General features: G+C 40.5%; 1 protein-coding gene across 1 annotated transcript in view; it reads left to right on the top strand.

Moving 5' to 3' along the window:
* Positions 1-6785: 6785 nt before the first annotated feature.
* The window catches only part of wnt4 (wingless-type MMTV integration site family, member 4), a 35927-nt gene continuing 18275 nt past the window's right edge, over positions 6786-24437 (top strand). The window contains exon 1 of the mRNA XM_034236294.1: positions 6786-7384. Within this exon, the coding sequence (XP_034092185.1) occupies positions 7173-7384 (212 nt within the window). The 5' untranslated portion in view covers positions 6786-7172. The remainder of the gene's footprint in view (positions 7385-24437) is intronic.

Here is a 24437-nt window from a genome sequence, read left to right as displayed (position 1 = left end):
AGCATTAGTGTTGCCGTGGTGATGGCACAGGAGTGTAAAGCTAGGGGCAATATAAAACCTGTGCTTTTCCCAGAATGCCTTTGTGCTGGTCGTGTGTGCCAGCTCCCGTTGCCATGGGAATAAGGGAGTCGTTAGGGGTAACAAGCCCTGACTCAGACCTTTTCTCTCATGACCCCCTTTCACTGTTTCAAGTGTTCATAATGTCCATTTCTGTCCGTCCCTCTCACTCACTGTCACACACAGTCGCGCGCAGATGTGTGTGTGTGTGTGTGTGTGTGTGTGTGTGTGTGTGTGTGTGTGTGTGTGTGTGTGTGTGTGTGTGTGTGTGTGTGTGTGTGTGTGTGTGTGTGTGTGTGTGTGTGTGTGTGTGTGTTGTGTGTGTGTGTGTGTGTGTGTGTGTGTGTGTGTGTGTGTGTGTGTGGGCTGTCTACATGCTGTGGGTAGCGAGCCCAGATGTCTGGGGCTCCGTTGGGGATAATGGTTTCTTTCACAGGCGACTGTGTGTGTGAGTGTGTGTGTGTGTGAGTTTTTATGTGTGAGTGTGTGTGAGGGAAAGAGAGAGAAACATACTTAGAGTGTGTGTGAGTGTGTGTGAGCTTGTGTCTCCCTCAGCAGTGGCACATGCTTGCAGCAATCGCACCTCAACAAACTGAAAGGGAGTGAGTTACAACACACACACACACACACACACACACACACACACACACACACACACACACACACACACACACACAGTGCTTGTGTGTTTCGTGCAGAGCAGATTTGATCCTGATTGTGTTCAGCAGAGGAGACTTCAGGACACCGCAGGAGTTTAGTTAAAACTCTACACCTCGACTGACAGCTGTGAAAGTGCATATCATCATTATCTGAAACACAAACAAATACAGAGAGACGTAATGACTTCAACTGTAAAAGAAACACTCCAGGAAAATTAATATTTAAAGCATTCCTTCGTCTTTCTATCCCAGCCTTTCTGCCAAGGAAGAATCACTTTATGACAGTTAGCTGAACTGTGACCAATACACTTGAGGAATAAATGATCAATATGCTTGTTCACGTGTCCTCATGTGTGAGAGTTGATTTAGTGCTTTTTGTTGAATGTTTGATAACCGATGCTTCATTTCTTATCATCGTCCATCATTATTTTAGTTTTTACCTGTATCAACTCAATACTATTATAAAATATCCACAAGTTGGTGGGAGTAGTAGTTTGCAAGTGCTTCTTAACCAGCAGAAAATATCACTCAGTGCATGCGTCCTGTTTGTGGTGACGTTTGCAGAACTTATTACATATCAGTGAGTCTCTATTTAAAGGGCTGACTGAACAATCAGTGTTGATAAATACCGTAAAAGGTTGAATAACTTAATTGGATTTCTCAAAAACATGCTCATCCAGTAGGTAGACGTGTCCATAGAGTGATTAGTTACTATTGACAGGGTGAGAAATGTAATGTTATTTCATTGTTTGTTTATTTAAAAGATCATTTCATTATGATGTTGCCAACGAGAATACAGTCACAAATCATAAAGTAATACAAACTTTTAAAAACTGTAAAAAATTTAAAATTTAAATCGATCAATTGTTTTGAAATGATTGATGGGGCCATTCAAAGTATCAATCTTTTCTTACACCTTCCCCACAGCCGTATGTCATCATCGTCGGACAATGAGGTGTATGAAACATCATTTTATGAATTATAGATTTCCTGTTGTTCATCAACAAGCTCCTTTACTCACTTCCTCCCTCTGTTGGCCAATCAGCAGAGGAGCTGAAGCAGCAGGTGACCTCTGGGAAACCTGGCTGTAATGAGAGGGGTTGTCCACTTCCTGTAGTCTCACCTCTGGAGGTTGAAGCGTTCACAGCGGCAGCTCTCAAACCAATCTCTAATGCACCTTGAGTTAAACAAAATAAAGATTGAATACCTCGCTCGGTGCAGGTGCCATCCGTCTCCCTGTGGAGCAGATGTTGGTCTGCCTTAAGAGGCACATTAATATCTTAAAAAAATAAGTGTATGTTGGCACGATACATTGACATTTCTTTGAATATCATTTAAATTAATATCTCTATCATCGATCATGAAATAAGAACACCTGCATGGTGGTCAAGATCCATTATATGCAGCTATACTAAATAAATGAGCGACTTGAATCACAATATTGATGGAAAAGGATCTTTTTGATTTAAATCGTTTCCCTACCGTTAAGAACACATAGTCCAGTTCAGCCATCATGGATCCAAAGAGTCAAACTCTCCCCAAATGTAAAAATGATTATTCAGAAAGTACTCCATGGTGTTTCCTGATGGAGAACACCAAGGTTTGTTTTCCACAGCTGACGTTAAACTGACCGGACTTCTTTCTGTGGATTGATTTGACTGCACATAGTCCCCCTTAGCAACAGTCCGTTCTCCTTAGAAACGGTCTGATAGCGGAAAATAACAACTTCTGGAATGTCCAAATCGACTAATTAGAATTGAGTATTCGACCAAGCTGTTTAATGAATATGGATACTATTGGGCTGAGGTTAAGTTTCTATTATAGTTGAGGTGATATTACTGTAATGCAGATTTCCGTGCACTTGTCCGAAAGAGATTGGCTGCTCGAAGACAAAATAGGTTTTTGACCATTTAAACGTCCATCAATAAGTTGGGATTGGACTGGTTCATATGCAATTTGGATGGAAAGTAACCTGCCGTGATGCTGTAATGAACTTCTAATGAATATGTGTTCAAGTTGTACCTTCCTCACCTGGTGAGTATATTGGGTTTTCACAAAAAACTAAGATATGCTGCAGACTAAGGGTTTGGGTTCAGAGGGAGAGGAAGAACTCTTCTTCTGTCCGTTCTGAGGAACCTGCAGTCTGCCCGCTCAGATGAAGAGAAACCTTTAGAGCCCCCTGTCAGTTACTGTTTAGGGTTTTAGGTTGATGCTCTGTATTTGGGCTCCTTTCCACTGCTGAGTTCATTTAGTTTGGCCGCTGCGGCAAAAAAAACCTTAAAGGGAAAAATACACATTTATCTTAACTTTAAGTATCCAAAATCAGACAGATGAATCATCTTTCAGTGTGTGTGTGTGTGTGTGTGGTGTGTGTGTGTGTGTGTGGTGTGTGTGTGTGTGTGTGTGTGTGTGTGTGTGTGTGTGTGGGTGTGGTGTGTGTGTGTGTGTGTGTGTATGTGTGTGTGTGTGGTGTGTGTGTGTGTGTGTGTGTGTGTGTGTGTGTGTGTGTGTGTGTGTGTGTGTGTGTGTGTGTGTGTGGTGTGTGTGTGTCTGGAGCCACACTGCACACACAGCTGGTGGATTCTCTTCGCAGGAGGGTGTATTCTTAGCTCCCTAAAACCCAATAAGTTAAATGAGATTAGACGACACTCACACACTCACACACACACTCACACACACACAACCCAAAACCTCAACCACCACCACCACCAGCCACACACACACACACGCTGCAGACTGAGCCTGTGTGTGTGAGTGTCTGCTGTGAACTCTCCTGTCTGTACGAACGTTTGCTTTTGGTTTCCACATCTGCAGACTGTGAGGGAAAACGCTCTGATGTCACACGTTAACGAACATGTTCATCATCGTTAACCACTTAACATCCAGCTTTCCTTTAATATCCCCCCCTCCAAAGTTGGATAATTCCTCTTGTACGGCTGCAACACATTTAAATGTCTTTGTCTTAGATTGATTTTCCTTGAATTCATCCCAAACTGCTCTCCACCGCGCTCTGAAAAATGATACACATAAATGAAATTGAAGTAACAAATTGCATCAGTTTAAGTCGTTCCAACGTTGGCATTATTGAGTTGATCCTACGAGGTTTTTATGTTCTGATTAAACCAATTTAGTACAATCATAATATGCTTTGACATTTGAAAGCTTGGCTCATTCAAAGCAATCTAATATCATTGCAAAAATGTTGCCGTGGAATTGAAAGCAGTTTTTGTGGATTTAAACAAAGCTTTAGTTCTGTACCGACTGTCATCAGAGGAGTGGGGTTACCGGCATTTAAGACGTCTTTATTTGTTGATTTCTCTTAATTTGTTTAATTAATTATTTGTTTTTTAATTGTTTATTTAATTAATGTATTAATTCATTTATTTTATTTATTTTTTCGCATTTTTTTTATTTTTTTAAATTCATTTATTTATTGCATATTATTGGGTTTTAATATGTTTATTATTTATATGTTTAATGTATATATATATATATATATATTTTAGTCTAATGTGTCAAACTGTGATGTTATATTTTCTAATTATATATAGCTTAATATGTTTATAATTATACAAAATATAAATTGTTGACAAGAATTGATCAAATCTATAAAAAAAAAAAATCAATTCAGGCTCTTACAGTTAGTAAGAGCCTGAATTGATGTCTCATATTTAAAGGTCTCCTATCATGCAAAATGCACTTTTTGATGTCTTTTATACATAACTATGTGTCCCCGGTGTGTCGAGGAACTCACGCAGCGTCAGAAAATAAAACCCTCTCTCTTTTCCTCCGTACCCAAATCTCTAAAAACGGGGAACAACGGAGCTGATCCAGATTTGCGTCCGATATGACGTAATACCTGAAATGTGGACCCACGGCCCAATCAGAAACGTTGCTATCAGAAACAATGCCCGACTGTTTTGGACGTAATATGGTCGGTGTTTACATTAGCATCGCTAACACTCAGAGCTAACCTGTACTGGAGAGCATGTGTGTGAAGAAGCAGGAAGTAAAAAGGAACTCACCTTGTGGTATAACCGGCAAGAGAGAAAGCCTTTGAGCTCCAAACTGTTTCAGAGAGAATCCTTGATAATCCATGATATGGCGTTTCATCACGGCAGCATTTAGTTTAGACGGTAGCTGCCGGGTCCCGCACGAGCTCAGACCCCTCCTAAAGCTTTATACCCAAATTAGCACTTTTGAAACAGGAAGTGAAGTAGAGGGATATGAGGCATGGCTAGAATGGGTGATCTGTTTGGTATTTTGAGCAAAACACTTCATAGACGGGTTTTTTATATATTTGTATATATCTGAGACCTATGCTATTGCCTACAAATAGCATGATAGGTGACCTTTAAATGTATTATATATAGACATTTCTGCATTTACAATATGTGTGTATTTTTTTATTGATAATCATTTTATAGTTTAGCTTTGGCAAACAAAAGTTCCTGTGGCTTGAAGAAAGTAATCTCTGTCTGAAATAACCCTCTAATAAGGCATTTCCCTTTAAATGTCCCTTAATCTAAAGGGTCACACATTCATCCTTGTCCTGTTCCAGTATTTCACTAAAACTACGAGCGACCATCCAAACCCTAATCCGGTGTTTTCCATGGCTGCTATATGTTAAAATAGACATGTTTGTGCATCTTTTTATACACCTATACCCATAATTCACTCTGACATATTTGGAAACGTTGGGATTCTCGCTGGTGTTAAAAATAAAGTGAGTTTGAAAAAGTAATTTGTAGTGAGACCTGGGCGGCTGATTCCTTTACAATAATGTTTTTATGGTACGGTAAATAAAATATGATATTTCAGTTCCCCCTCACATGCCTCCCCTTATTATCCTCCTTCAGCTTTTGCATCAGTCAATAGCGTGGAGCTGACATTTGTCATATTATGGGATTCACTGGTTTTAAATGCAGACATTTTGCAGCCAAGCTTTAAATAGCCGGCTGACCGCAGAATATTTGGTTGAGTGTGTGACAGCAAGAGTGAGCTGCTGCCAAGAAGTGTGTGTGCGGTTGGAGGAGTGTGTGAGTGAAAGAGAGCGTGTTTATGTGTGTGTTGGAGAGGAGTTTAGGAGGGGGGGGGGGCGGCATTAGTGAATGACTGTGCTATTGCATCCTCCCGGGAGACCTCTATAAACACACACATTGTCCCGGACACACACACACACACACACACACACACACACACACACACACACACACACACACACACACACACACAGAGTTAGGAGGGTTACTTTAAAAATGTGATCCGTTAAAACTGTTACCTGTAAATAATGTTATGTACCTATTCTGATGATCATAAAAGGAATGTAATCTGATTACCTTCTGTTACTTTTGGATTCCAATAATTCCAATGCAATTAAATACAAGAGAAAATAAATATTAAGAAGATGTTTTTTACTTCTGTGTATTATGTAAGACAACAGGAAAATGTGACCTAAGAAAAGAAGAAACGAAGATATTTAGGATCAAAAAGCACTGCATTTAAAACAATTATATTCAAATAAAAGTAAATTAAAGCAAAAAGAATATGCAGGCAGTTCGTCTCCCTATAGAAACGTATTGTAAACTGTGCTATCAACCCCTGTCTTTGAAAAATGTCTCAGTAATCTGATTACATCTTTGTTGATGTCACTGTAAGGGATTACATTATCCTTCTTTTGTATCCTGATCACACTGAAAGTCAGATCTGACTTTAATGAAATGTATTAAGTCAACAGATTTCACATAACTCTATTTAGTTAGTTCAAAGTAATAATATTGAGTCTAAATAGGTTCAACTTAATATTATTGCTTTACTAATCAGTTATGTTACATTTGTTGACATAGTACATTTAATTAAAGTCAACGTTTCAGTTTTGTCAGTGTACGTTATTCTGTTCCATGTAATCCGTTACTCCCCAAACCTGTACACACACACACACACACACACACACACACACACACACACACACACACCTTAAACCCGCCTCCTTCATCCCCCGAAAAACTCCCATCTCGCTGCCTACCTCTCTATCCTCGCGCCGCCCCTCCACTAAAGTCGGCTCACATCTCCGCAGCGCCAGACGCACCGAGAGACGGTGGAGTGAGAGGAACCGTGCGTAAAAACGCTCTCAGTGTGCATGTGTCGGTGTTGGAGAGTTGGAGAGTGCGCGCTGACAGACAGGAGCGTCTCCAGATGAGGAGGAAGAACCAGCGGAGTTCTTCTTCACTTTTATTGACCTCTAATCCACGCTCTTCTTTTTTCCTGGCTGGCTCAGCGGAAGAAGAAAATAAACATTAAGAAGAAGAAGAATAAGAAGAAGAAGGGTGCGATTCAGAGTATTTTTTAGTATTTTTAGCATCCCTCTTTTCCCCCTCTCCCCGTCCCTTCTGAGTGCGGAGTGGCGGAGGGAGGGACGGGAGAACCGGGCGGACACTCTGCGCGCCTCCCCGGTGGATGAGCCCCTGGATGCGGGACGATGGATTAACAGCCCTCCCCGGAGCCCGCAGCTGCTTATTTTTTCCCCGCCGACCCCCTGTCCTTCTCGGGATTATTTCAGGCCTCTGTGACCCCCCCGACCTCCCTCTCGAGATGAGCGAGGAGTATGTGTTGCGCTGCGTCCTGATGCTCTGCTGCGCGCTGCTGTCCGCCAACGCGAGCAACTGGCTGTAAGTTGGACTCTTTTCTACAAACACTCTGTTTCACTTTCATCTGACCCCCTTTCATTTTCACTCATCTTCTTCTTCTGTCAGCTTTCCCTGCAGCTCAGTGGGCTTCCAGGTTAATTGTTAACCATCACACATTCACTTTCTTTCTTACTCTCCCCCCTCAGACTTAATAACTGACCAACACAGCTGCATCCCCCTGAAAAGACCCTTTAAAGAAAGTCACCCAAAAGGGAAAAACACGTGTTAACTTGGAAAATTGCAGGTTTCCATATAGGTGAAATGATGATATCCTTGAGTGTATTACATTTTGCATGTGACACGTGACTTGTATTTATGATATATATATATATATATATATAATGGCAGGTGTAATAAGGACAAGAACATGCACGTGAAGCCTGAAAAAAAAAAACGGTCATACGGTTTTTCTCATGTGAGATTTTATTTCTAAAATCTCCATTGCCTACCTTTTTTGTCATGATAAATCTCAACCCCATCAGAAAACATAGGGAAATGATGGGGTCAAGACGTTATATTTTAGTGCAGCCTTTGAAGGCTTATGTGCCAATTTCAAACTATGAAATTGTTCTCTTTGGGAACACTTCAAGGAACTGTTAGGAGTTCACAGACTATTTAAACCTCTGATATGCATGTTTTCATTTAGTCCTAGATTCTTACTTAGTCATTACCAACAGCCTATTGAAGGTCACATATAAAGACATGTTGTTGCTGTTCAAACAAGACAGGGGTTGGGCTTAAGAAACTACTTAAAAAGGAGTTCCCCAATAACGTATTGTACACAAAGAAAACATCTTCAGTTCCTAATCATTTTACAGTGATTCAAACAACTTTGATAACAGTAAAGCTTCTATTTAGACGTAAGTTATGCAGGTGGAAAGCAGAGACAGTAAAACTATATTAAGAGATAAAGGAAAAGTTTAATAAGTCCACAGGCGAATATCAGCTCATATCTAATTAATCTATGTTTTAAATGTATGTGAAATCAGTCAGACTACTGTGTGATTGTAGCTGAAGTTGTGCCACTCTTCCTTGGAAAGGTTTGGTCGCATGTGTTTCTATGTGGGAGGAGGTTAGGTGGGTTTTTTGCATTCCTCCGCATGAGGCTCCGCTCCATTTTCTGCTGCCATTCATTCCTCTTAACTTCAGCACAAGCAACACTCATCATTTAGGGAACACCTCACTGTTCTTTCTCGGATATTAAAGTCTTGTGTACCTGGCATTGGCTGTTCTTATTATATCTCACAATTCCCCACTTATATAATCCATCGTATAGGGGCTTACAATGTGGCTGCTGTGCCAAATAATCACTGCCTGTTGACTTTCATATTTGTATAAATTCCTTAGTAAGATTTATAGTAGCTCACGATGTGTCTGCAGATGGAGTTACTTATATTGACAGATGCATCAGAATAAATCAAATGAAATCCTTGCCAAACAGCAGTGTCTACCTTGAACTCTGTCACTGAGTGCAGGTAATTGTGCTGTTTGGGGCTGAAGGCGTGGTGACAGCAGAGCGGACATGTTCAGGCAGGAGTCGAGCTGCCAGTCTGCTGCACTGCGAGGGAAATAATCTGTGCTGAACGACTGTATCTGAGTCCTCAACACATCAACAAACATCTACAAACATCAAGCGTTGGTTTCACCTCAACAGAGCAAATGATACACTCAGGAAAGAGGGATGAGAGAGAGATCAGTGTTCTTCGGATCATAAAAAAGATTCAAGGCTTTTATTGTCATGTGTACATAGCGTGTAGTTATGACAATGAAAATCTTAGGTCACAGGCTCCTCCAACAGTGCAACACAATAAAACAGATAATAGTGCAAGTAAATACAAATAAAATATAATATAATAGAAGTAGTGCAAGAGTAGTCTATATACAAGTAATTGGGATATTGATATATAAGAGTTGAAAACAGATGTTATGGATGTTCTTTCAAAGGTCACGTGTTTAACAGTCTTATGGCCTGTGGGAGGAAACTGTCCCTGAGTCTGGTGGTGTTAGTCCTGATGCACGCAAACAATCCTGCAGTTTACAGGAGTTTCTTTGCATTAGAGGGGAATGAGTCCTAAAACCTAGTCTCAAAAGTCAATATTTTGGAATGTGTTTTAGGTTAGATGCCTGAAATAAGGTCAATCTCAATCTTTATTTATTTATATAGCACATTTAAAACAACCTCAGTTGACCAAAGTGCTGTACAGAGAACAAATAACATATAGAATAACACAATAGGAGTGAAATAATTTTAAAAAATGCATTAATTAAGTCTGTGGTTAACACAATCTGGAGAGATTTTCACGTTTTGTTCTACAACATAAAATGTGTAACAAGTAGCTATATGAGAAGAATAAACCGCCAAACATTAGCCGCCTTTAGCTTAGCGGTGATGATGTGACCATGATATAGGTCTTTAGTAACCTTTTTATTCCTGGGAATTGAATTTACGCTTCAAAAATGGTCAATAAAATAAAAATGTATGCAGCAGGATGTTAGTTTCCTAAACCTATGTGATAGTGCACCTTGAAAGCATCTTTCAAAGTTTCATTAGCTTTGAATGTTATCAGTCGATTACATTGACTTTATCGTGTGTTTTCGGGAGCTATAGATTTGACATTACTCTACCTTCTGATAATCTTAGTAGGCGGTTATCATAATTCGGTAGGCTGGATCACAGCAGGAAGGTTCAACATTGTTATGCGACGACCTCTAGTGGCGATAGTTATTATGACGGGAGCAAAAGGGTGACGTAGTTCAGTTTAAAGAACGACAGAGTCCGAGAGGAGTTTAGAGAGGATGGATCGGTCTAACAAGCACTAGAGTTTACTCAGGAGACTTCTGTTTGTGTCCCGTGTGAAACCAAAACTCAACGTTTACATTTGCAACATTCAGAACTTACATGACATATGTAATGTCCTTAAAGGTGGGGTAGGTAATTCACTTCAGAAACACTTTTGTTATATTCCACCTGCCTGTCAGCCTTCCATCTCGTGCACAAATGTATCTCGTGCCCTCATTGGTCATGTGCGCGTTCGTGTGTGTTGGATGAGGGGCTCTGTAAGGAAGTCTGAAGGAGGGGGCAGATTTTTTTCAGCTGCGTACTTTCAAATTCTAGCGCACTCTAGGGTTCTTACCTACCCTACCTTTAATTCAAGTAGTTAACTTAACCCAATCCACATTTTTCTTCTTTAACCTAAGCAGGTAGTGATTGAAACTGCAACTGCTTCACGACGTTCAGGTAGTTTCAATCTGCCTCGATGTTTCGGTGGGAGTGTGGTATTGAACGTTGACGGGAGGGGTGGGCGCTCGTGGAGCACACGCGTGGAACTCGCGCCGGAAGTTGTGGCACAATTCCGTTGTACACACCAACGTTAACAGCAGCCCCGTCTGTATGCACGGCGACCGGCACTGTCGTCCAGTGGAAATGCTTCACAAGTCCGCCGGTACGCAAATGCGCTTAGTGAGACAAGTGACGGTACGCATTTCAGATGTTTGCCACGCATGCGTACCTGCGTACCAGTTATGTGCACCCCTGATTATACAGCGGTTTATAGGCTGAATCTTTGTGTGCAAAATTAGAGGGATGCCCCCTAAGGTCTTCCAGATCTCATCGACCAGTTCATCCTTCAACTTCATTGTAATAATGGTAACGTTTCAGATGCAGATTATATTTAGACTTGTTCAACTATAAGATTTGATATTGAAACCATAAAGACTGAAGTCAAAAACCTGGTTCTTCCCAGTACTTAAAGATTGTGAACAGAGCCGGCCCGACCCATTAAGCGACATAAGCGGCCGCTTAGGGCCCTGCAGCCACTAAGGGCCCCCTAGCAAAAATGGAAAAAAAATAATCTTAGTACACCGTCGCCGTGATAAGTATGTTTAATTAATTGTGTTAATATGCCTAGATTGCCTACTCTCAAAGTCATGTATTATATTATTGAGTCAATAATATAATACATTAACCGTGCTTTACCTGAACCTCATCATGACACTAGAGAGGACGGCAGGAATGTAATTTCCCATGTTCAGTTAATGCACCAGAGGCAAGACACCAGACAACCAGAGAGTTGAATGGAAATAAACATCTGTCTGCCTGTCTGTCTGACAGGTACCTATATGTGAGTTGTGACAATGTTTAAAATAAACTGTCAGTGGACTCAGAGCTTTTGAAGATGGACATAAGAAAACATTTACTTAAAAAAGACGACAATTCTCAAGTGGTGGCTCACACAACAACCCCAGAGCCACCACCTGAGCCAGGTGAACAAGGTATGTAAATGTCAGTAAACTTCCAAGTTATGCGAACATGTAAGCAAAGCATAAATTACAGCTACGTTGACGTTACTTTGAATCACGGGGGTAAGCTAAACCGTTAGCAAGTAGCTATAGCTAGCCAGATATATTAAATAAACACTTTTTCATACAATCTAAATGTAATGTTTTTTAGCGTTACCTGGTGATTTCAAAGAAAGCTCTCTGGGAAATGTTGACATACTGTTCGACATGAAGCTAGAAGCTACTTTGTAGTACACAGTTGATCCGGAGTCCTGTCAGTTAAAGTGTTTCATAGTTAGCTTAGCTAAGCATCAACCTAGCAATGAAATATATGGATGTTATGTGACAGTATTTCTGAGAAAGAGTCAGCTGAAATGGTGGCATAGTTGCCACTGCTTTACGTGTCAACAGCATGTTTGAACGTATTAGCAGCAGTAAATGTGGCTGTCTGGCCACTGACGTTGCCATAACAACACCTGCATTTAAATGTGCAACCTCTTTTTGTGACAGATTTTTGCAAGAAATTATAATTCTTCTGAATGATATTCCTATTGACAGCTAGTTTCTATGTGAACATTATGAGATGGACCGCCAGAGAGAATAAATGAAAAACAGTTATGAAATACTATATGACAAAACAAGAATACGGTTTAAGTGATTTGTAAAATATCCATAAAGAAAAATCTGTTTACAGTTCTGTTTCAAATGGGTGTTGAGAGATGTATCCATAAATCTCTTAATTTTGCTCTCAAAGTGCACCAGATTGATGCTTTTAACTTCAATATTTAAACTAAAATCTTCCCGGGGGAGCTTGCCCCCGGACCCCCCTAGAGGAGGTTAGATCCATGGTGTTTACATGCTTATTTATAAAATATCTGTGCTTATGCTAACATCATAAGACAAAAGTTGGTTCCGTGTTGTGTGGAGTGAGAACGCGCTCGAGTGAGGGGGGCCCCCAAGCCAAAGCTCGCTTAGGGCCCCAAAAGTCTAGGGCCGGCCCTGATTGTGAATCAACACCAAACATTGTGAAGACTTCAGTTCATGTTTGCGTAGCATTGAACCCCTCATTGTGCCAAAAAAGCTTCAGCCTCCAAAATATGATCTTGTGTTCCCACTCCTCTAAACTGAATACCTTTTGGGTTTTGGAAAGCTGTTCGGATTTAAAAGAGTAATCTGTCATGTCAACATGTTTTACAAAAATCATTAATTTATTAATCAGGAAAATACTTAAATTGAACAATCGAAAACTGCAGCCCTAGTTCTGTCAGTACGGGAGAAATATAAGGCATAGCATTATAGTTTCACAGATAAAGCATTACTTAAAGGTCCCCTGTTATACTGTTTTTCATCAATATATTATAGGTCTCAGATATATACAAAACATGTCTCAAGTGTTTGGCTCCAAACACCAAACAATCCAAGCCAACACATCGTTATGACATCATAAAGTGGCCAAAATCTGATCAGCTCATTTTCAGACAGGTTTTTATAGAAATGGATCAGGACAAAAAGAGAGAGAATCTTTGTTCCTGAAACTTTCAGAGTCTCTTTCCACAGAGGGGACACATGTTGATGTAGAAGAGACATGAAGAAGAGGGGACACATGTTGATGTAGAAGAGACATGAAGAAGAGGGGACACATGTTGATGTAGGAGAGACGTGAAGAAGAGGGGACACATGTTGATGTAGAAGAGACATGAAGAAGAGGGGACAAATGTTGATGTAGAAGAGACATGAAGAAGAGGGGACACATGTTGATGTAGAAGAGACATGAAGAAGAGGGGACACATGTTGATGTAGAAGAGACATGGAGAAGAGGGGACACATGTTGATGTAGAAGAGACATGAAGAAGAGGGGGACACATGTTGATGTAGAAGAGACATGGAGAAGAGGGGACACATGTTGATGTAGAAGAGACATGAAGAAGAGGGGACACATGTTGATGTAGAAGAGACATGAAGAAGAGGGGACACATGTTGATGTAGAAGAGACATGAAGAAGAGGGGACACATGTTGATGTAGGAGAGACGTGAAGAAGAGGGGACACATGTTGATGTAGAAGAGACATGAAGAAGAGGGGACAAATGTTGATGTAGAAGAGACATGAAGAAGAGGGGACACATGTTGATGTAGAAGAGACATGAAGAAGAGGGGACACATGTTGATGTAGAAGAGACATGGAGAAGAGGGGACACGTGTTGATGTAGAAGAGACATGAAGAAGAGGGGACACATGTTGATGTAGAAGAGACATGAAGAAGAGGGGACACATGTTGATGTAGAAGAGACATGAAGAAGTGGATTTTGCATAATAGGTGACCTTTAAAGACACTTTGATCCACATGAGTTAAATAGTTTCCAGCAGCTCTCAGCTGTTCTTGCGTCACATAAAACCACAGCCTGTTTATTTACCTCACCTGTAGCTGTGCACCTTCTGCCAGGAAGCCATCACTTTGCCAAATCTCTGCGGCTGCTGCTGAGTCATGTTTAGTGTCCCGCTGCCGAATGGGGATTTGAATGCAACTTTTCATTAGTTTGTCCGTCATCACCCTCCTCCTCCTCTTCGTCCTCTTGCCCTGCTCCAACTGGTTCTGCTGCAGCTGTACACTGCTCCATGGCTGCTGTGTGTGTGTGTGTGTGTGTGTGTGTGTGTGTGTGTGTGTGTGTGTGTGTGTGTGTGTGTGTGTGTGTGTGTGTGTGTGTGTGTGTGTGTGTGTGTGTGTGTGTGTGTGTGTGTGTGTGTGTGTGTGTGTGTGTGTGTGTGTGTGTGTTATGTTTTAGCATAATCTGGCATCTTCTCCAGCAGTGGCAAACACTCAACACAGTTATTACCACATTGACCGCACTAACGATGCATAATCAAACTCAAACACAGAAGCATGCACAGCTGTGTGTGTGCGTGCGTGTGTGTGTGTGTGTGTGTGTGTGGTGTGTGTGTGTGTGTGTGTGTGTGTGTGTGTGTGTGTGTGTGTGTGTGTGTGTGTGTGTGTGTGTGTGTGTGTGTGTGTGTGTGTGGTGTGTGTGTGTGTGTGTTTTGAAATCAAATCAAATATCTAGGAATGTACTGTAAATGAAGGAGTCAGGCACATGAAGGGCTCTTAGTCAAGAATAAGAAGAGATTGAGTTGGTTTAACCCTTTCAGTTACTTATAACAGCTAAGGTGAAAATCAAAGTCGCATTTATAACGTGGTCATTTTTTGTATCTGGTGTTTGTATAATGAATTTTGATTAAAGTTGCATTCAGTGAGATTGTATTTGTTTTGCGTGTCAAATTAGGTTGACACTCCGTAACGGATGAACACGTCTACCTGTATTGTGAAACACAAAAATATGGAGTTCTGGGCAGACTTTGGCCGGTTTACCTGTTTACCTGTTTACCTGTTGTTTTACATTGAATACTAGGAGAGGACAGAGATAGTGGCATTTATTTTATCTATTTCATGGAGAGTACGTGAACTTCTTTCTGTCTCCACTGCAGCTGTAGGAATATGAATTATGACACGATTGATGTAGAGATATTTCGTAAGAATCTGGTGCTGGTTGCATAAAATATAACTACTGGATTAGATGCGGATGTGTGGCGTAAAAGTGCTAAACATCACTCCAGTTAGGAAGGAAACAGGAAAGGCCTTCACTAGGCTGCATACAGATGTTGGATTAACACAAAGCTGGTTACAATCATTCATTAATGTTTATATTGGCATCAAGACCCTGATTCGAATAGAGCTTGGCTACTGTGTGTGTGATAACATCAAGTGGATGGTTGACACACAGAGAATAATTGTGATAAAACTGTTGTTTTGTGTTTATATATTAGTGTATCCTTAAAGTAACAATATTGCACTGCTGGATTATCCCCGCCACAACAATATACCAAGATATCAAACTGCAGAAACAAGGAAATAACCTCAATGTGCCCTAACTGACACAAAAGTTGAGTTTCCCCACAAACGATTCATTCAAATGTGTTTTCAAATGTTTTCAAAGGATCTTAAAGAGTAAAAAAAATCAGATTTTAGAGAAAATAACCGTAGCGGTTGTGAATAATACTCTCCTCACTATTGTGGCAGCAGAGGGATTACGACTGGCATCTGTCTAAAGAAAAGACAAAAGCCCAGATCGGCCTTGCTCGGTTTCATTTATTTGTTTAGTTAAACTGTCATGAATCTGCTTTGGAGAAAGGATTATAGTCCTCAGTTATTTTCTCAGGAGAGGACATCCCCTTTGAAACCTAGAAAGAGTGGAGTGTTTGCTTTTCAAACCCTCCACTTGGATGGCATTCGCTACTGTCAACACCAAGCAACAGATATGGCAGCAACACAGACAGAATACTGAATGAAATGTGGTTCAAGTTTGTATAATTTCTAATTCTCCGGTTTACCGCTAAACGTCTGAATTCATTGTTCATTATTACAACATACCGTTTCTGTGTGTGTGTGTGTGTGTGTGTGTGTGTGTGTGTGTGTGTGTGTGTGTGTGTGTGTGTGTGTGTGTGTGTGTGTGTGTGTGTGTGTGTGTGTGTGTGTGTGTGTGTGTGTGTGTGTGTGTGTGTGTGTGTGTGTGTGTGTGTGTGTGTGTGTGTGTGTGTGTGTGTGTGTGTCACCAGCTGTCACTCTGTCTGATTACTTTCCATTATGGGTTGGCTCCATATCAAATGCAATGCCAATAAGTAATACAAAAATAAATATACCTACTGTGTTTTTACTTAATTAGCCTAAATAAAATTGTAAAAAAGATTCAGGCAGTATCTACCCATGATATATTGATCTATATTTTAAAATATATTCGAACACAGTAATCCTGCTAGTAATTGTGGGCAACGTAAGATCACTGGCTAATAGAATGGACGAGCTAATGGCGTTAGCTAGACTGTAGTTTAATGTGCTTTCAGAAAACATTGCTTCTTCAGGATATATATCACTACTACCTTTCCATCAATGGCTTCAGGACTCCTCAAGCAACTTTATATCATCGTTTCCATCAACAACGTTTTAATCAACCTTTCCTTTGATTGCTAACGGACTGTTTGTGCCGACAAGGATTCGCCAGGATCTTCACCCGAGAGATGTGGTAGAATTGGGATTGTGCGACTACAGATTCTTTAAAGTTTCACTCCCAGGAAATAGACGATTGAGGATCATGGAAGGCATTTTAAAACAATTGCTATACCCTCTTTTAAAAATACTCTCTACCATACTATAACTGGCCCTCCACTCTTAAACCCAAGCGTGGTCCTTTACTTTCTATACTGAGAGATATACGTCTATCCCCTAAAGGTCAATACAATATACATAACACATCAAGTTTGTATAATTTCTAATTCTCCGGTTTACCGCTAAACGTCTGAATTCATTGTTCATTATTACAACATACCGTTTCTGTGTGTGTGTGTGTGTGTGTGTGTGTGTGTGTGTGTGTGTGTGTGTGTGTGTGTGTGTGTGCTGTGTGTGTGTGTGTGTGTGTGTGTGTGTGTGTGTGTGTGTGTGTGTGTGTGTGTGTGTGTGTGTGTGTGTGTGTGTTGTGTGTGTGTGTGTGTGTGTGTGTGTGTGTGCATAAATCCTGTACAACCATGGTGAGGTGCTAAAGAGATGGCAGCTGATGGGTAACCAGAGAAATAGAAAGACCTTGGCATTGCAGTACACCCTGGCGCCTTACACTTCTTTTCACACACACACACACACACACACACACACACACACACACACACCACACACACACACACACACACACCACACACATGCATGTGGTAAAGCTTTGGCATGTTATTTCGAGCCCTCTTGTCACCAGTGTGTACAATTATCGTGACACATTGGGAGCCGTGGGGAATCGCTGAAGATGACCAGATTGCAGCTCCGGCCGATGAGGAAACACCTTTGTCGTTGAAAGACGAGAGAAAGTTCTGTCAGATCCACTTCTGGCTTTTAGGAGACTTAACACACACTCTGAGAGCGTGATGGAGGGCTCGTGGTCGCGGGAAACAATGTCTGTGAACAGCTGATTGCATTTCTGAATCTATAGATGCTTCTGTTCGATGCATTGGCTAGTGAGTGAAATTAAAATGATGGAAACCTGGAACGATTTTCCTTTCAAAACGATTGGAAATGCCATGATAATGTGGTCATTTGTAAAAAAAAATACTATAAACCAAATGTTTATAGAGTGTATATTAGAAGTGGATGTAGTTACCATTGGGTTTGAAGAGTGGCTTTAAAAGACATATTTAGGCGACAACAATTGTAAATTAACTTAAAAGACACTGTATACGGATTAAGTTCTAAGATGAAAACTCAAAGTGTGGTGGCTTCCTGTCAATCAATCAATCAATGTTTATTTATATAGCCCAATATCACAAATGTTACATTTGTCTCAGTGGACTTCACAGGTTGTACAGAATATCAGTATGACAATAATCACAAGAAAGCCATACCCTACAGCTGCTTTATGGTCTATTGTAATCCATAAAACTGTCATCTAATCTTGTATTTGAGACCATGAACTCATCAGGAAAATGTTTACTGAGGTAATAAATCAAGTGAGAGGTATGGTCATTTTCTTCTAGACTTCTTTACAATTTCTGCAACCTTTATAGTCACCACCTGCAGGTTATTACATAGAATGCTTTAGTCGATTATGCATTGGCTTCACGGTCACAGAGTTGTTGCTTAGGATAGATGGGAGGCTTAAATCCTGCTGATGTGAAAGGAACAGGTGCATACAGGTACTTTAAAAACAAGTTGTTGTAGTTTTGTCGGCTTACCATTACAGTCAGAAGAAGTAGCTTAAACAGTACTTAACAAGCCTTACTGAAGTTAACATCAATTCTCCTTCTCTCAGTCCTCAGTCAATCGAAATGTACTTTAAAATGATATAACCAATGTAATCGTGAGTCAGGATGTGCAGAGCTGCCTCTAAGGAAGTGTGTTGATGTCTTAAACAGAGCAACAAAGCCAAAGAGGACGATTGTGTCCAATGTGAAACTAAACGTCAACCAAGTGTGGGTATCCTAACACTGACAAGGATCTTTCCTTCAACCTAACCAGCATTGTTTTGTTGCTTAAAGACTCACGTTCCTCGCTCGTGTTTCTGGACATTTGTAGATGAACAAACAGTCGATCACTTTTTGTAGGATCTAAAGAAGTTGCTATCTCTGTACATCTTGAAGAAACCTCCATAGTCTGCTTAGAAATCATAGAAAAAGTCCCTTCCTTATAACTCTTCGTAGAATTCGCCGAAGTATCAAGTTTTCTTCAGCATCACAGCATCCAGTGATTGTTGTCTGTACATCTATGGGTACATTGTGAAGAAAGAATGCTTATAGCTAGGGATGCTCCGATTGATCGGAAGCTAATCGATATCGGCCGATATTCACTCTCTGCCGATCGATCGGTGCTCTCTATAAATGCCAATCGGGAGAGCCGATCACATGACGTAAAATACATGACACTTTTCTCTGTGCGCGACAAAACAAGCTCTCCAAAATGGCTTCACCGGTCTGGCAGTATGTTAAGGTGTCCGAAAAAGACAGTAAAATAGCGGTATGCAACGTGTGTGTGAAGCAGAAATCCTGCAGCTCCACCCGCTGTGACGGCCCGGTACAAGTTCTGGAACAAGCTAAACTAGTTATAAATATGTTTATTATTCACTGTCGGGCAGGGGTGGTTCTATGGCGGGCCAGTGCCCCCCTAACACTGACCTCTGACCCCCCTGTAGCCCCCCTAACAATGAAAAGTTTTTTTTTTTCGTTTTTTTTTAAAAATGTATATTTTCTGGTACTCGGTTTGCCAAAAAACGTAGGATTTTGTTTCTCTAATGTGAGATTGTGCAGACACCCTTATGTAAAGTAGAGATGTAACTGTTTATTGCCTTTATTTTTATATAAATATGGTGTTAGTGCAAACATTGCACTATAACTTAAGCTGAAGCTAACAGTAATAACTATAAGATCTATCTGAAATAAATAAGTGTACTGAAACAAATACCAATAACTGTATTGCATTGTTTTCTTATGCGCAATTACTTCATACTGTCTAGTTCTCTTTTTCGTCCTGCATTTATTGTGCCCCCCTCAGAAAATAACTGGCCCCCCAGTGGCCCCCCCAGTCAAATTGGTCTAGAACCGCCACTGCTGTCGGGTCACTCATTACTGGATCAGTGAGCTGCATGAGATACTGACAGGCTGTCAGGAGAGAGAGAGAGAGAGGGGAGAGAGAGAGAGAGAGAGAGAGAGAGAGAGAGGGGGGGAGAGAGAGAGACCGCTCATTTCTCCCATGTTATTCTCCAAAGTTAATGTAAACTTGAATAATGTACTTCATTTGAATGTAATAATTATGTTGGTTGTTGTTTGTGGAAGCGCCAGGGAATGAGCATTAACTGAGTTTTAAACTTTAACTGGAAGATCCCCATAGGCCCCGCCCACTCGATCGGATCGGCGATCGGTATCGGCCGATACTGATTCCGGCGATCGGCCCCAAAATTGGCGATCGGAGCATCCCTACTTATAGCTAATTCTGCAGACTTCCAATCATGCCAATTTGCTAACATGTAGGATGTAAAGGCTAAAGAATTGAGGCACGATCAAGTCCCTGTCCAACTGTTCAAACTCTTTCATTATTACTGCATGAGCCCACATTGAGAAGCATAAGAAACATTTAAGGATATTTAGAGTAACATTCAATGTTTAACTTTGGTCTGCAGTCAAACACATTTGTTTTTGTTCCTCCTTTAAGTTATTTACACCATACTCAATTCATCTTCTTCTCAAAATGGAGAGTTTAAGGAGTTTTAAGGGTTAGTATAAAGAAAGGGATTCTGTTCAGTAGTGATGGCTCGATACCAGATAAGCACCATGTCAAACGTTGCTAACCTCACACACACAGAGTCTTTATGCATGCAGACTTGTGTACAGCACACAGTTTATACATGTGTGTTCGCTGTGTAAATAGTTAGCAGGAATGGTGCCTGTCCAAACCTGCCCGCTGCTCATGAATGATTTCACTTTGACATGCCAGCTTATCTCCTTATCTATCCAAAACTGACAAACACAAACAACCATAAATTCATCTTTGACACTGTGGAAAACTCCTAAATAATGCAATCACATTCTTTTCGGCTTATGCGTTCAATCACTTTTTTAATCAACAAATTGGCAATACACTAGATCGGAGCATTACTCTGCATTAATGTAGAGTAATCCTGTTCACTTGTGGCTTTCTATTTGGACATTTTAGAGTGTCAATTCTTCTAAATTAGACCCTAAATGGCCTAGATTTGCTGAATGTTTTACCGTTTACATCATCCTTTGATATTGAATAGGCCATAATAGAAATGTATCCCTAAACTGTATCTTACCTTAGATTTCTTATAACTATAGACACATTTCTTATCTCCCATCCAATCCAGATTCTTACAAATGATGTCCATCCAATGGATCAATGGTCAAGGGCCCAAAATCTGAATGTTCACCCCATGCTTCCTCACCAGATGCTTTACACACAACTTCTGATTAGGGAAACAAAAGTGAGAAAGGTTGAGTAGTTATAACAACGTACATTTCCTATTATTTTCAGATATTTCATAGCAAATAGATGACGTTTTTCTGACATACAGAGACTTGACCAATCACAACAGAGCCGGCCAGCTGATCAATCAGAGCAGACTGGGCTCTGGTTTCAGACAGAGGGTGAAAAGAGGTGCTGCAGCACAGACAGTATGAGAAAAATAAAGAGCTTTTTGAACATTAAAGCATGGAAACATGTAGAGACACTACATACTGATATACACCTGAATATCAGCAGGAGAGGACTCTTTAAAGTAGAGACACTACATACTGATATACTCCTGAACATCAGCAGGAGAGGACTCTTTAAAGTAGAGACACTACATACTGATATACACCTGAACATCAGCAGGAGAGGACTCTTTAAAGTAGAGACACTACATACTGATATACACCTGAACATCAGCAGGAGAGGACTCTTTAAAGTAGAGACACTACATACTGATATACACCTGAACATCAGCAGGAGAGGACTCTTTAAAGTAGAGACACTACAAACTGATATACACCTGAACATCAGCAGGAGAGGACTCTTTAAAGTAGAGACACTACATACTGATATACACCTGAATATCAGCAGGAGAGGACTCTTTAAAGTAGAGACACTACATACTGATATACTCCTGAACATCAGCAGGAGAGGACTCTTTAAAGTAGAGACACTACATACTGATATACACCTGAACATCAGCAGGAGAGGACTCTTTAAAGTAGAGACACTACATACTGATATACACCTGAACATCAGCAGGAGAGGACTCTTTAAAGTAGAGACACTACATACTGATATACACCTGAACATCAGCAGGAGAGGACTCTTTAAAGTAGAGACACTACAAACTGATATACACCTGAACATCAGCAGGAGAGGACTCTTTAAAGTAGAGACACTACATACTGATTTACACCTGAACATCAGCAGGAGAGGACTCTTTAAAGTAGAGACACTACAAACTGATATACACCTGAACATCAGCAGGAGAGGACTCTTTAAAGTAGAGACACTACATACTGATATACACCTGAACATCAGCAGGAGAGGACTCTTTAAAGTAGAGACACTACATACTGATATACACCTGAACATCAGCAGGAGAGGACTCTTTAAAGTAGAGACACTACATACTGATATACACCTGAACATCAGCAGGAGAGGACTCTTTGAAGTAGAGACACTACATACTGATATACACCTGAACATCAGCAGGAGAGGACTCTTTAAAGTAGAGACACTACATACTGATATACACCTGAACATCAGCAGGAGAGGACTCTTTAAAGTAGAGACATTGCATACTGATATACACCTGAACATCAGCAGGAGAGGACTCTTTAAAGTAGAGACACTACATACTGATATACACCTGGACATCAGCAGGAGAAGACTCTTTAAAGTAGAGACACTACATACTGATATACACCTGGACATCAGCAGGAGAGGACTCTTTAAAGTAGAGACACTACATACTGATATACACCTGAACATCACAACAGGTAGGTGATAGGTACACAGCACAGGAATAAAGTCCTGCATTTAGAAACAGCTGTTCGCAGCTATTGTTTCCATAGAGCTCCAACGTGTGTGATAGATCACCCGAAAGACCTTCACAGACAGAAACAAGACAATGGAAGACTCCAAAAAAGAATCTTACAAATGTAATTCTGGATGAGGCCAGTATGCATGAACTTTACATGTGACACATACACACACACACACACACACACACACACACACACACACACACACACACACACTGTTTGATGCATGGCCTTGAGGGTCTACAACACCATCAGCAGGCAGGAGGTGTTTATTGTATGGCTCTTATACCACATGTTTGTGAACGTTTGTTACTGTCTTATGAACGTGTGTGTGTGTGTGTGTGTGTGTGTGTGTGTGCGTGCGTGCGTGCGTGTGTGTGTGTGTGTGTGTGTGTGTGTAAGGGGTTGTGGTGTTGGCAGAGTGTGGTATTTTTAGGGGGAAATTAGCTCTAGTGGAGCCAGTAGCATATAAATACACCCATACACACACACACACACACACGCACACACACACACACACACACACACACACACACACACACACACACACACACACACACAGTTTGGTAACATTGTTAACTGAACTGAAGATGCTTTCCCCTCTTATCATTGTATTGTCTCGCTGCCATTGTGTATCTCCTTCACTTTGTTATTTTAAATGATTACCTTTGACCTTGTGTATTGTCTTCTCCTCATGTCCACCCTTCCTTCTTATCTTCTATTCCTTTCTTAGAAGCTACCGTTTCCCTCCTACTTTTATTTAATCTGTTATTATGATTAAAGTTAGATCCACAAAGTCTTTCATACAATATTAATATTTATTTTATTACTTTTATTTATGATAACCATGATTTGAGAATGGCTATTTGAGTATATTTCATTTTTCTCATTTGAATCTATATATTCGTTTGACTTCAAGGTTTAAGAATAACTGATAACTTAAAGAAAAGAAGATTTCCAAAGCTGTTGCATTAAATATTTAAAAGCATAAAAACATTCCCTCTTCTTCACGATATGTTGTTTGTTATATAATATTTTAACACAAAATGTAATCAGTTTGCAGGTAAAAACGCTTGAGTGCAACCTTCTACATGTATTTTCTTCCTACATGTTATTATCACAACAAAAAGCCTCATTACACCTTGAAATTGTCAGGTTTGGTTTGTGTTCGTCGCCTGCGTTGCTGTTAAGGGAAAGTGAATCCTTCATGAGAGGCTAGATGCAGCTTCTCAAGGCTTCATCATCCTCTCACTTCTCAAAGAAACAAAACACAGGCTGAGTTTCAATGGCCATCCACCAGTTTATAAGCATTTTAACTAATGGCATGTTAGTTTCAGCAATTAAATAATAGGGGGAAGTAGCGCAGTGTGTCGGGACTTGTCTTGGGAACTAAAGGGTTGTTGGTTCAAGTCCCAATCGGACCAAAAATACAGAGGGTGCACTAGTAGCTGGGTGTTGGGTTTCTTTGAGCAAGGCACCGAACCATCAACTGTCATCATACAGTGCCACAGTGACCCGGAAGTAAACTCCTTCCGGTTCCTTCGACAAAAACGCAATGCAATTTCTCCATAGGATTTTGGAAAATAGCTGGAAATAAGGTCTGTGGTTGAAACACATTTAAGAACGGGTCAAGTTTTGTTCAGCCGGATAATCTCCACATGT

This window comes from Gymnodraco acuticeps, unplaced genomic scaffold (assembly GCF_902827175.1).
Source record: "Gymnodraco acuticeps unplaced genomic scaffold, fGymAcu1.1, whole genome shotgun sequence".
Classification (NCBI taxonomy): Eukaryota; Metazoa; Chordata; class Actinopteri; order Perciformes; family Bathydraconidae; genus Gymnodraco; species Gymnodraco acuticeps.
Note: the sequence above shows the minus strand (reverse complement) of the source record. Positions and strands in the feature narration are given on the sequence as shown.